The sequence below is a fragment of the Dreissena polymorpha genome, chromosome 1, assembly GCF_020536995.1.
Source record: "Dreissena polymorpha isolate Duluth1 chromosome 1, UMN_Dpol_1.0, whole genome shotgun sequence".
Classification (NCBI taxonomy): Eukaryota; Metazoa; Mollusca; class Bivalvia; order Myida; family Dreissenidae; genus Dreissena; species Dreissena polymorpha.
In genome coordinates, this window is record NC_068355.1 from 164230701 (window position 1) to 164246481 (window position 15781).

At 31.9% G+C, this 15781-nt stretch overlaps 1 protein-coding gene across 1 annotated transcript in view; it reads right to left on the reverse strand.

The window, feature by feature from the left end:
• The window catches only part of LOC127864050 (neuronal acetylcholine receptor subunit alpha-5-like), a 33443-nt gene extending 17876 nt beyond the window's left edge, over positions 1–15567 (reverse strand). The window contains exon 1 of the mRNA XM_052403768.1: positions 15435–15567. Within this exon, the coding sequence (XP_052259728.1) occupies positions 15435–15567 (133 nt within the window). The remainder of the gene's footprint in view (positions 1–15434) is intronic.
• Between the last annotated feature and the right edge of the window lie 214 nt (positions 15568–15781).

Here is a 15781-nt window from a genome sequence, read left to right on the forward strand (position 1 = left end):
ACCAAGTTCTCCATACACAAAATTATTTTGAGTTTGAATTTTCACACCTAATAATTTTTTACAGAAACTTAAATGTACTCTCTCAAGTGTCATGGATTCATTTAAGCCCCATCTTTCTGAGCCATAATTTAAAATGGGTAAAACAAGTTGATCAAATAGCTGTAATTTGGTCTGAATATTGATTGAAGGAAAATTAAGTAAATATGAATTTAATTTAAAAACCGCTTTTGAAGCTTGTCCAGCAAGAGTTTCAAAAGTACTTGTAAATGATCCTCCCGTGGTAAATACAATTCCTAAATATGTAAAAGATTTTACAATTTCTATAACCTCGCCTTTATATGCAAAATTCATAGTTCTCCTTAATTGTCCCCCTTTTTAAAAAATCATAACTTTAGTTTTATTTGAATTAACACAAAGTTTCCACCTATCACAGTATTCTTCCAACAAGCACAAACCTTTATTAAGTTCTTCCTCCGATTCAGCCATAATAACAATATCATCTGCATATAGTAACAGAAATAGTTTCAACATTCCAATATCAATCCCATTAAAACCATTTAACATATAATGTTCCTCAATATCATTCAAATAAATAGAAAAAAGGAATGGTGATAAAGATTCACCCTGTCTCACTCCTCATAAACAAGAGAAGTCCTCATTACTTATTCTATTACCTAATTTGATTCTTGGTTTCACATTTACATACATAGATTTAATAATATTTATCATTTTTCCTCGAACTCCTAGTTTCAAAAGTTTATACCAGATAATATTTCGAACCAAATAATCGAACGCTTTAGTAAAATCCACAAAAACAGCATACAATCTCTTTTTTTCATTATTAAAGTAAATAATTAATAACACCATGTAATACAAAAATATTATCGATAGTACCCATGTTTTGTCTAAAACCTGCCTGTGATTCTATATATACATGATAATTTTCTGCCCAATTATTCAGTCTGTTGTTAATGACTTTAGTAAATAATTTCCCAAATGTACTTAATAATGTAACCCCCCTGTAGTTGTTAACATCATTCTTACTTCCCTTTTTATATAATGGTACAATAAAACCCTCACTCCACATTTCAGGGAAATGCCCATTTTCAAACAGCTTATTAAATAAAGTACACACAACTTTTAAAAAGCTACAACTGTGAATCCCAAATTTAAAAAATTCATTGAGTAGATAATCAGGACCACTTGATTTTCCATTGTGTATTTGTTTACAGGCTTTCATAACTTCCTGGTCAGAAAATGGTACATTTAATTCATCAAACATGATATTCAGTTCACCATTCAAATATCTGTCTTCAAAAAATAAAATATCTTCATCAGGTTGATAAAATGATGAATTTGGATCATTTATTGATTTAAAATAGTTTAAAAAATCTTTACTTTTTATTTGTGTTTATTATCTCTAACACTATTATTTCTTAACATTTTCCAATATAATTTTGCATTACTTAGTCTTGCATTTTCTAGTTTCATTGCCTGATTTTTGTCATAAATATTTTTCTTTTTTCTAATTGTACTTTTATAAAAACTGCTTGATTCCACCATATTTTTTCTATTTCATTTGTAGGAGAGTTTCTGTATGTATTCAGAGTTTTATAATAACTCCGTTTTAAAAATTTACATTCATCATCAATATATGCCGCATCCTTATTGTTTCCACAACATTTTTTGTCAGTACAATTCCTTTTAAATAACGGTGAGCTTATATTTTCAATAACTTCACAGAATGAGCTTAAACAGTTATCTAAATCACCATTATTTTGAGACTGTTCAATATTAATACAAAGTGTATCAAATGTATTTCTTATACTGATATATCACGACATACCAAGTCATGTTACTCTTTAAATTTTCATTTGGGGTATTTGCACTCAGCATTTACTTTATAACTATTTGATGCAATTACATTATAACATAAAAAGGTACTGGAAACGCCCGAAATAACAACATAATGTATTGTTATTTTTTCATTTTCTATTCCATCATTCAAATTTAATTAACGGATGAAAACAATGACACACTCGACTTGTTAGTTAAAAAATGATTTTCGTCATCAGAATATAAGCAAAAGTCATTCTCGTTGATAAACAACTGACATTGTCAGTTAAAGTCATGTGTTTTACGTCCATAGAAATAACTCAATACGATTAAGATTCTATTGTAAAATATAAAAAGTTAATTAAATGCATTATTATGGATTGTTAACCAAACGCATATGCATACTTTCACTGTCCTTGTCATGTACTGTGCAATAACGAATTATGTCGCAACATCATCGTAAAATGTTCAATAAATTTATTGCCATCGAACATATTGTAATGCCTGAAGATTTATCTTAAAACATTTGTTGGTGTTTAAATGGCTTAAATTCAATTTCCTGACAACTCAGAAACGACGTCTATCATTTTTCAAATTAGTTACCCTTCAGATATTTCTAAAACAAAACACTCACCATTGTGTAACGAGTCGCTCTGTTCTCACGTGGCTACTGTAACAATTATTTGGAAACTTTTCCAATTCCACACTATGCAACTGGAAAATTTGCGTTTGCATCCTGGTTTATAGGAGCGAAATTAAGATAGCTCCGCCTTAAAAATGTGGATATAACCTGTGCTATTCTAATTTGTCGGGCAACCACAGACAAGGTATGAAATGGAACCTTCATATTGGCTGACATCTTTTGTTTATCGTGGGCAGAGACTAATACTTGGTAATTGATGCAAACTAAACTTCGTGTAGCTGCAAATTATTACTTGAAATCGATTTGATAATGCCTTATTCTAAAATAAACGCAGTTCGATTCAAACTTAACAAAAGAACATCTAAATTGCGTATGTTTGTGCCTTTTGTATGAATAAAATATCAGTGTTAGTAAATAATTTATTATTGAATTCATGTAATTATTTGTATGTAATGTATTATTTCGATTGAGTTAGTTAATGCCAATCACAGAACAGTTAATTATTTCTTTCACGTTTATTCACTACCGCAGAAAATTGAAGGGTTTCCAACACCCTATAAAACGTGCAATTTATTATAACATTAACGTTCTTTAAACACTCGGAACAGAATTTCTTTACATGCATATGCAAACAATTCGTTTGGTTGTCATTTAGTTTCTATTTTTTCTTTCGCAACGCATACCAGCATGCATATTCCAGATGAACACGTTTTTTTTTTAATTTCTTTTAAACAGGGGTTTACCATTATATACTGAATTTAACTATCTCAATTATGAATACATGTATATGTACAAAGTTGCGTACTAAATGACGTAATGGCTACTTTTGCAAATTATAAGGGGAAGCTTATTATGCAAAGGCTGCACAAATGCGTTTTCCATCATGCACATCATGCACATAAGCACTCAAGTGAGTTGAGAAGTGAAACACGTGGATACAATGTAAAATCAGTGCATTTTTAAATTAAAACAGAAATCACCCGAAAACTTTGGAACTATCATTTGAACAATAAATGTTCTATAACATTGCACATATTAAGCAATAAATCGTGTTGTCACATCATTTTTAAATCTACGAATGCATGGTTTTCGTTTCGGATTGTATTTTTTTTATTAATTTATAATAATTTATGTACTTGTCATAATTTTATATATGTTTATTAATGTTGTTATCAAATTGCATGCATTAAAATGGATCCGCATGGGTCATAAGTTTTCTTGAAATGTTTAAACTCTTGAATCTTGAATCTATTTAATACTTAAACCATCTTTATAAATCTGTTAAATTTGCAAGCTGTAAACAGCTGAGAGATACTGCCAATATTTTTACTACATTACAAGTTAATACGATTCGTTTAACAGAATACAATACGACATCGAATTAAATTTGGAAACCACTTTTAGCGACTAAATACTGACATTATCTATCATTTTTTATTCTGCAATTGTTTAGTATTGGTAACACTTACACATCTTATATGGCATCGAAACTGTTGCTTTGATGATGGTTTTAAAACCGATCGGCCCCTGCATATCCCCTGGGATATGTTTGCCTACCGTCTAGTGGCCCTTTTTAAAGGTTTATGTGGGTTTGATTTGGATTGTAAATGATGTTTCAATTACACAAGTGTTAGTTTGTAATTTGTTTGCGAACTGTCTATTAATTTTCCCAAAATATATAATAACACATGTTTTATTATGTAATTTAGAAATACAGATTAGAATTGTTGGATTGCCATACACGACATAATAACCAAGTGTTCGTGCATTAAATCGCCCATAAAAAGGTGACAATTTATTTTGTATAAAATTATACGGACGACATTTCAGTTACAGATAAACATATATTGCATTTTAACATAAAACAGCAGATATTAAACATTTTTTTTTCTCTTTTTTATGTTGTGAACAGGTTCAACAGATATTGTTATAGTGAATTTAAAAAACCCTAGCAATTTTATTGATAGATACAATCGTGGCGTTATTTTAAAAGGTGATCATACGAGGAGCCAATAGTCCATATTATCTGCAACTGGAAATAATTAATATTTCACAACAATTTGCGGTGTGTGATATCTTAATTCGCCTCAATCATAATGTAATTTTCATTCCTTGTACAGATGACTTTCATTAAGTGGGTCCTTTGTCTTATTGTTTTTATAGTCAGTGTCAGAAGGCCCTTCTTGTATATACGTTGTCGTTTCAAAAATAATCTGCATAATGCTATTTTTTTTATTTGTATTTGCATTAAGTTCTTCATATTGTAAGGTAGAAACTACTCGATGTAGATATACAAAAGTAATTCGAACACGTCTTAACGTTTTATTTGCTCAACCTTTCACAAAAGTAAATCGTAAACAATCTTTCATTTTCACTAGTTTCATGTTAAATCATTATAAAAAATTCGGCATCTCACATGGCATATATTTATATCATTTAATATACGGCACGCTACAATGTCTTGCATATTTGGTGCGTTTCTATTTACGCATCTATTTACGTGGGCTGAACATATTTGTATAAATTTGTGTGTTTTATCTTATCTATCAAGGTGATATATTTTTTCTTTTTGTGTTATTTGATTGTGATCTTCTGAAACGCAATCAGGTCTAAAGTACGGAATCATGACGTTTCCATGGTCAGAGCGTGACTAATATTGAACTTCAACTTACCTTATGCGCCGCGCTAACCCAAATTGCTTAAAGCAAATAAACACTGTTATAAAAAAGGATTGTTGAGGGTCAGCATAAAATTGTGGATGTATTTTAGTACGATTGTACATAGGCATTGGGTTCAATCTTAAACAATATACTAATATACGTCGTAAGTAAGGGTCATTTGTATCCATTTCAACTTTTTGTAAAAACACGTTTCGATAAACTTTTCCATTCTTAAGAATTGTCCTTAGATTTTGGGATTTATTCTCAACAAAAGATCTTAATGTATACACTTATTTGAATATGGAGTGACAAACGTTGCGAAATAGTAAATGTTTCCCAATGAATGTAGCATACTTGCATATATGCTTTAAAAAAACCTAGAGTGTTTATGTTGCAAATCAACCGAACTATCAAGCATTCAATCAAAATTTGTTTCAAATTATTTCTAATAGACAACGTTCGTGAATCTGTTAATGCTCTCAAGGGCTCTTTATAGCCGTCTATAGAACCGATGTCGCAAAACCTCAAGATAAACTCACACATTCCTAAGGACTGTCTTTTAATATTTAGATAACTAAATAGGATTCGATCAATTTGCTGCAGAAACAATTACATAACACAGCAGCTTTTATACTCCAATAACGAGTATGCTACGGTTTATATTAGTAACATAAGTTTTTTATGATGCGTTTACTCTGAACGCAATATTATAATGTTCTTGACTTATAGATATATATTTTCATAAAATCTATTATAAAATTAAATATATTATTCATAAAAGTTCGTCGCCGTAAGTCTCTAGTGTGCTTTTATTTATCTTTGAAGTATGTTTTTTCTTTATTAATTTTCATCAAACATTTATCATATGCATTGCCGGTGGAGCCACTTCAACCCACCACAAAAACCTCCCTAGCAGGTCTCTTCCCCTGAGCCAGAGCACAATTCTGGAGAGAGACTAAGATCATTACTCTGACGCTAATGACACGAAAATATTGGAGCGCCGAAGGACAAACCAATCAAGCGACGGCACTACGGTGTTCAGAAGGCGGTGTAATGAATATTAAGAATCTTCTGGTCACCTGAGATCATGTCTGCCAATTGTGCCCTGAAAGCCAAACTGCATTAATCTAAAAGAAACGATGATTTGTATCGAACACTTGGTGTCCTGTGCATTGGGGCATCGGTTGCGGATTTAAAATTAAAACGTTTTCATGTGATTTGAGATCAACTGAAAGCATATATGCTCCCATCCTTCTCCTAAACTGTACTGGTTTCGCAATTTCACTAAGCATAATTTGTGATCGTGATAAAGCATTCTTAATTGGGTACTCACGCCTTCCGGTTGAATAAGCCCAAACATGTAATGTTGTAATCAATATTTATAAAACATTTAATATCATCATATCTGCGTAAAATAACATGCTTGTTACAGTGAAATGGCTTTACATTCGATTTATTTTTTATATCGACAGAAAATAATCCACGTTCTTAATATGCCTTTGGAATAGCATCCATACGAATACCTGTGTATCGTTGTTTATTGGCCGATAAACAAAACTTTATCGCAAGTTAGTTTTGTAAAATACAAAAATTGATCTCGGCGTGTCTGTCGTGTCTGTACTTTAAGTCAGCAATTTACGTCTTTACCGTCGAATCCATATTATACACAGACCTGTGCGTCACCATAGCAATAGTTATTTTATATTTGAGTTTTATCTGTTTAAGCACACATTTATCGAATATATATCAAACCTTTAAATTAACATAAACGGTTGCTTTTTCATACTGTCGTTTCCTTGCTTGAACTTTTACCTATCAAATTACAAAATAACAAATGTCCCGTTCAGATGCGCTTAAATTTACAACACAACAAGTATCAACAAGTGCGTGTTAAGTGTAAAGATCTTAGGTCCACATGCCTTCGACAGTTTTAAGCTCACACATTTGATTGATCACGGTTTTAGTTTAAATATTCAAATCAATCTTGAAGAACATTGAATGTTCATATAAATTAATTTTGCGCGTTCTAATCACAATAGCTTTTGCTTTATTTAAGCAAAATGTATTGAGGACATTATTGCGGAACATGCGTTTCTTCAAGTAATGCCTCAAAAGGTATTACACCCCTATAAAAGAATTGTGCGAATAGTTTTTTTAGGTGTGTAATACCTTTTGATGCATTACTTGAAGAAACGCATGTTCCGCAATAATGTCTTTTGTTAGACAAAATCGTAATAAATGTATTTTCTTGCATGCAGATCACGAGGATAATGGCTATCCAAGCAATGTCCAAAGAAGCCTACTTCTGTACAGTGATCCAGATCCATGACAAGTTCTTCCATTATGGCACATCTCTTGAACTGAACACATATTTCACATTCCCGATCATCCGATATGCAGATATTATTGTACCGGGTAATTCCTTTTGTGTTTGGCTTTGAAACATCGCATTGACCATGAGCTATAGGCTTGAATGCTTTCCTATCTTATTGTACACGTTTTGTGGGACTCAAGAAACAGTAGTAAAAAAAACAACACGTGTTTGTATATCACCTAGCTTGCAAAACGCTTACCCAAAAATATAGAATATATAGTATGAAAGACATCATTTATTGTTTTAAGTTTGTTTTGTTGAAATGTAGGAGCTGAAGAAATATGTTATTTTTTCCCTCTTATTATAAGGTTTTAATGTTAACACACAAATAAGATTAATATGAAAATGGTTGTATTTTATGAATCTTTCTACGTCTGATTGAATAGTTTTAGCATCATTGAACACATGATTTACTTGCACATATTTATAATTTAGAATTCATGTAAACAAGTTAAGATGACTGCGATTTGAACGCAAGTAATTATTTCACGTGGCCTAATAAGTGAAATAACAAAAACACATTTCATAAAGTTGTTTATCTTGAAATTTCAATGACCTTAGATACCAGTACAATGCCCTAAAGCAAAAAAAAAATTTACCACAGATTCAACAAATATTGTAATCGACTGATATCAACAAACAAAACAAACTCCATGTGGCTTGGTTCATACAATTACTGAATAAATCAATAAATTAATCTTGTATTGATCAGGCTATGTGGAATATAAGATCAATAAATCCTTACTTCCACCAACCGATTTTTAGAACTGCGGTTCTTCTTCTGTTTGTGGAAATGGATCTGTTGTAATGCTTTTTTTTATTTATTTAATATATGACATACAATGTATACATGATCATAAAACAAAGTGATACCGTGTAGCAGCAATAATGTTCAAAAATGTTATACAAGATATGCTAATATATACTTTTTTTACCTTGTGGTTTCCTTTTGATTAAAAAAATGTATTTTTTCTTTAGTTGTTTGTGAAAGGTATTAAAAAAGAAGAAAAACAATGAAAAGCAACAGAATAGTTATGACTAAGGATGAGTTGCATAAAGTGGGTAGAAAGCATACTGGACTTATGAAAATTTAATGTGTTTCAATTTTTGTTCAAATATATAAAGTGTATTATTGTTAAGGGCAAATTCTTTTTCAATTTGAATTTTCAGTTTTAAATAATTGATAAAACAGTTCGTTGTTGGTGCTTGTTTTCTGTATTTCATGCTGAATATAAAATATTTCATCAATATAATTATAAAAATTCACAGCGTTATTAACCTCTTTTTTTCAATGTATTTAACCCCAGACTGATGCCTAGGAGAGATAGTTTAACATTTGTTGTAATGTTGTTTGTTGAAAAATTGCTTAGTATTCTGACCGTCATTCAAAGCCCATTAATAGATTTCAACGTACAGAGGGGGTAATCACGTGATAGTCAAGATGGCGACGTCCATACCGAGACATTTATTTTTCGCCGTTTTAAACCCTTTATTACTTCTGTTTATTTTTAAATGACGCTCACTTTCCAGCCATATCAGTAAAAAGGTGATAAGCGTTTATTTCGTATTTAAATTCGCTGTATATCTCAATTTTACTCTCCGTAATTTTTTTTAGTGGAGCCCTAATTAGATCATCTCGCTAAGAAATTTCGCACCGAATAAAGTCGAGATATAGAGCGAATATTACTATAAAATAAAAGCCAGTAATTTTCTTCCTTAAATGGCTGGAAAATGAGCGGAATAAAAAATAATAATACAAGTAATAAAGGGTATAAAACAACGAAAAATACTTGACTCGGCATGAACCTCGCCATCTTGTTTGTCACGTGATTACCCCCTCTGACGTATATGAAAGTCCTTATGCCTATTGTCCACAATACTTAGACGATAATCTCTTATTTTGTTATACACACGACTGAATAAAAATAGAAACAAGATACTATAACTGTTCTATTGGAAAAGTAACAAATGTATAGTTGTCACAATATAATGTACTTTATAATGTTGACACCATCTATCATACTATTATTCAGTGACACCAGTCAGTGACACCAGCCAGGGGCCTTTTTACGTTTTGGTTAATTTGACAAAATTCAAAAAAGTTGTTTCAGATTCGCAAATTTTCGTTTTAGTTATGATATTTGTGAGGAAATAGTAATACTGATCATAAACCATGCTCTAAAATATCCATTATATGCATCTTTTGATGATTTGAAAACCTGAAAATTATAAAGCGTTGCAACGCGAAACGTTTGAATAATTTGGAAAGTTCTGTTGTTGTCGTTATATCTTGGGAAACTACGAGCATTGCTCATAGCATGAGCACGGGTGGTCGAGTGGTCTAAGCGGGAGACATTTAACTCCAGAACTCCAGGGGTGAGTGGTTCGAGCCCTGTTGGGGGTTGCATTTTTTCCTTGTTTGTTTAATTGTATTCTTGTTTTTTTTTACTGGAGAGTTTTAGGTCCAACGTTTAAATTTTTCAATATAAAGCATTTAATGACAAGCTTCAATACATGCCAAAATCTGTGAAAAGGCCCCTTTAAGACACTTTCGCGTGTTCGTTTATTTTATTTCATCATAATTACGAAAATACATTTGGATTCATCAAGTTAACATATCTTATTAATTCAAATAAATCCATCAAGACATAAAACATATACTTTCGTATTTCGCGTCGCCTCTATACGTGTACATAAAACGTATTTGAAACCCTATCGTTGTTCAGTCTCGCTTAGAGAGACAGATAATTTACCAGGCTAACTTCGCTAGTGCTACAATGAAATGTGTTCCAACTGCGATATAGTTTGAGTTTTGCATATTTGTTGCAAAAGAACACACTGTCTTTTCAAAGTCGAAACATAATAAGGCATTGCAAAATTCGCGAGCGGTCTTCAGTAAGAAATGTGAAGTATGCTTATAATTTTAATAATAATCAATTTCTTGTATATAGTTAAACTTTTTTTATTAAGTTTAATGTATCACTAACGTTTACAAAACTCGAGAAAATATAAATACCAGCTAAGAAAATATAAAAACGAATAATATATCGTTTTATTCTATATCCAATAAACTCATCCAATCGGCATTCTTCATATGTACCACGTGACCGTCCAATATATTCCGGTATTGGATCCAAAAAGTCTGTATTTTTTCCATATTGGACAGTTGAGTACAAGTGCACTAAGCAATTGTTTTATAGCGTGAAAGCCGTTACCGAGAAAAAGTATCCGAATGTACTATAATCGACTCACACGGTCTTGAAAATAGCATAGATGCAATTAAAGCATTTTAAAATCAAAATTAAAATGAAACAAAGAGCTGAAGAAAGGGATATAGAATAAAAAGCTTATTAGACGTTTAAACTGTACAATACGTGATATATTTGGACTCGCACACAGTTTGAAGTCATATTGGACTCGCCTTACGGCTCGTCCAATATGACGTCAAACTGTGTGCTCGTCCAAATATATCTCCGTATTGTACAGTGAAACGTCTAATAACCTATAAATATTGTACATTTAAATTGATTTACATATTTACATGCGAATTAAGTTTATTAATTTTGTACTTTCTTCTCAAAATTTCATTTTAGCAAACCAATCACTGAAAATTACAATATCAATGTATGCAAACATATTACATTAAAAAATTATGTTATTAAATTGAATAATAACTAAAATTATTGTTTATGTTGTTGCTGTCACTGCTGTTGTTTATAATTATCAATCAATCAAATAACTCGATCTTCGGAATGTTAAAACTGTATGACCATTCATTCAACTAAATATAAAATAATATACAAAACATTTATGCTACGCTCTGTCGATAACACTGCCCGAATATTAAAATTATTAAAATAAGCATTTATTATATATAATGTTCTCAACGCAGCTATATATTTAACAAAAATGAATTATATTACCTTAACAAATTAAAAAATTAGTATTTATAGACTGTCTGAACAAATGCTTAAAATCTAAAGATGCAATATGCAAAACAGTAATTTTCACAGGAAATGTTATTGCATTTGCGGCCTAATTTGAACTTAACATTATGAATCTTAGTATAATATTCTTCAACACAATTGATGTATATATTCAAGTCGTACTTCGACAGTCTGAATTTATATTCCAACATTTTACTAATGTAGTTTTTGTTAGTTTATATCTCTTATGAAATATCGTCGTTTTTCGTACATCCGTTACGAATTATTTTACATATGTCATCTGAAATTAGTTCATACCATCATTAAATGTATTAGTTTTTTTTCAAACTGTTCAACTGATTTAATATTCGTAAGTATCTAAACATATGATGTATCTTCTACACCTACAGCGGTTATTTATTTTCTGTGTTAGTAACTGTAATGGGAGTGTTCAGTACTATTAATGTGTCTAGGTTTTAAGTTGATGAAATAAAAACAACACAGCCTTAATACACCAAAATAGTGAGTATATATGCAAAATTGCGTGATAAGCGCAGTGGTCAAATTATGTGGGACAAAATCGAAAATTCGTCTGGAATAATACATGTAAAATTATCGGTGTGTAGAAATACCAAATCCCCGTAATTACCGAAATCCCCCGAAATCCCCAGAAATCCCCCGAAATCCCCCGAAATCCCCAATAATATTTATTATTTATCAAAATACTGCGGATATTAAGATAGAATATTGCAAAATACAATCAATTCACTGATGAAAATTGTTTTTATCCATGTTTGGTAGTGAAAAACTAAAATATATACATAATTATTGGGATTCCGAGTATGAATTCATAGTGCATGTTTTCACAAGCACGATCAGGTAAAGAAATACCCGCTGTTAAGCTCTTCAAGTGTCAAAAAATCATCTGGGTGGCTTTTTGATATTAGAAAGAAGAGGAACAGACAAAAACTTAACAACAATAGCCCACTTCTTTTGAAAAATATTGACTTGTAGCGGGGATTTCGGTAATTCTACATTCGCCCACAGAGTACCGAAATCCCCCAAATTTACATCTGAAAGTGTCAAAAATATCATTTGTATTCTTGGTTTTTGGCTTTGCTTGAATGTTGACGTGCTAAAAATAATATTAATGTTAATTATTAAGCACACTTGACAGCATAAGTAACCTCTTAGGGGGGATTTCGGTAATTCTACATTCGCCCGCCGAGTACCGAAATCCCCCATATTCACGCCTTATAGGGTCAATATGTCATCGGTATGATTGTTTCTTGGCATCGCATAACTGTTAATGTACAAATAATGATATTAATATTAATTTTTAAGCACTCTTGAGACCATACGCTGCCTCTTAGCGGGGATTTCGGTAATTCAACACAAGAGCATAGACGCGCGCCGGTACCGAAATCCCCACTGTACAAACCTTCAAGAGTAAAAAAAATCATTATAATGCTTACTTATTGTAGAAATCAGTCAGACAGACAAAAAACTATCAACAATATCCCCTGGTGACTTCTGTTGAAAAATTATCACTTAGGCCAGGGATTTCGGTAATTCTACATTCGCCCGCCGAGTACCGAAATCCCCCATATTTGCGCCTTATAGGGTCAATATGTCATCGGTATGATTGTTTCTTGGCATCGCATAACTGTTAATGTACAATTTAACAAATAATGATAAAAATATTATTTTTTAAGCACTCTTGACACCATACGCTGCCTCTTAGCGGGGATTTCGGTAATTCTACACAAGAGCATAGACACGCGCCGGTACCGAAATCCCCGCTGTACAAACCTGCAAGAGTCAAAAGAATAATTATATTGCTTACTTATTGTAGAAATCAGTCAGACAGACAAAAAACTATCAACAATATCCCCTCTGGTGACTTCGGTTGAAAAAGTATCACTTAGGCCAGGGATTTCGGTAATTCTACATTCGCCCGCCGAGTACCGAGATCCCCCCCATATTCACGCCTTACAGAGTCAATATGCCATCGGTATGATTGTTTCTTGGCATCGCATAACTTTTTATGTACAAATAATGATATAAATTATCTATAAACCTGACGGTAACAGTTTAAGTTTGTGTTATGTCACCTTCAAATTATATCTGGGGGATTGAAACAATCAGTCACATGCATTGTATGATTTCTTTAATTCATTTGTGCTTTAAAATGATAGTTTCACAACAATCAGTGTGTAAATGCAACCTGCCTCACAAGTATTATTATTTAAATGCAACCTGCCTTACAAGTATCGTTGTTTAAATGCAACCTGTCTCACACGTATCATTGTTTAAATGCAAACTGCCTCACAAGTATCATTGTTTTAATGCAACCTGCCTCACAAGTATCATTGTTTAAATGCAACCTGCTTCACAAGTATTATTGTTTTTACATACTGGTCACCGCTCTCCAGAGCGACGCCAATAACCAATGCAAATAAACCATACACTTGGAAACTCGACTTAATGCACGTGTGTAAAGTGTTGTTTAATATTAGTATGTGCAGTCTGCATAGGATAATCAGGGACAACACTTTCCGACTAAACTAGATTTTAATTTAAAAGAGATTTCCTTTAAAACAAAAGGCAAACTTTAATTAAAGGGGACACTGATTGCACATGCACAAAGCCCTGTTTTCCCAGAGCGCGGCTTAAATATTTTTTACGTTATACATGTGTAATAAGCAATATATTAGACTTTTTGTTTAGCTGACTGATTGTGGTACCTTATTATGCTGATATGAGGATGCAATGTCAAGTAGCATTACACAATGTAAACATTTTTCCTGTGAAAGCTTACTTAACCATTTATTGTCTTTGACTATTTAAAAGCATGTGACCTTAATTGTAATTTCATACCATGATAGATTAACTGAAAAACCTATCCACGAATATTTTGTAAGCTTGCAAACTCACACATTTTTTGACCTCATATAATGAAAAAATGGTATGAAAATGCATTCCGTGTCAGATCCTATATATATGTTTTAATTTGGGCAATCTAAAATTCCCAATTGAAGATTTCCAAACAAATAAATAATAAGCACATATTTTTTTCAAACAGATTGCAATATTCAGTTCATTTCCTTAATCAGCTAGAATTTTAAGTTGAACCTTGGTTTTTATAATATTGAACACAGTTTCATTCTCAATTTTAAAGAATTTGTTAGCAAAGGCAACACAACATCAGTTTCCCAATTTTAATCAATACATTGCTCTTGTTTCCATTTCGAAAGGCCTCCACATTTCCCAATCGATGAATAAAAACAACAACAACAGACACACCAATTTCCCCAAATCAAATGTTTGGATACTAACACAGACCTTTACGTACAACAGGGCTGGATTAAACCAGCAGAAAATCTTCTTTTAATACTTGAAAAAATCTTAACTTCTTCAAAAGTTGGTTGCAATAGAAATTACTTTCTAGACGAGCACATTAACATGAAACAGTGTCTATTCTAGAAATCCAAAAGTAAGGGGAAATTATTCCCTCACTTTGAAAAACAGGGGGTTTTCAGAGAGTTTTAGGGCACTGACTTATCAAATCCCATTTTAATACATTTAAATTTTAATGTTAATTTTCTTTAATAAAAAAATAAACGTATAGTCAGGTCAGTAAAATACTATACTAATTGCTGTTAAATATAACAACACTTTTTTTATAAAATTGCACGGACTTGACTAAAAAAAATGAAAATATTTTTTTCACATTACATGTTTGTATCATTTTAAAATAATAATAATAGTAATATTTACAGATCCGTTTTCATCTTTTTCTACATCGGGTAAAAACAGAATCACGCAATTGTTCTACAATAGACATTTATAAAGGTCCTTCACCTGTCAGTCTAGAAGAAATCAGATAAGTACTTTAAAAAGAATAAGGCCTGGCCATAATAACACATAAATCTCTTAAACAAAGAGAATCAAATGCATACCAATGCATATGATGCAGTTTAGATTTCCCTTACACTGCCGTTCAAAAGAGCCCATCTCGCACACATGCAGTTTGAGACGGCGGACGTTCTCCGGCGTAACATTCTCTGGATATGTGGTATCCGCCCACTGCCAGCACACCTTGTCTAGACTTGGCTTGGCGCGCATGCTGAATAGTGGACAGGTGTTTTCAACTCTGAAATCATATCTTATATGAGCCTTATTCTGAGAAACCCTGGTTTTATACATGTGCATAATGTTTTGACCACGATAAACCCTTGCTGATTGCACAGGCTAATCTGGGACGACACTAACGGCATATACAATAAGCCCAGTTTTCTTTTCAGAAATGCTCATACTTTTAGCAAAAACCGGTTTCAGA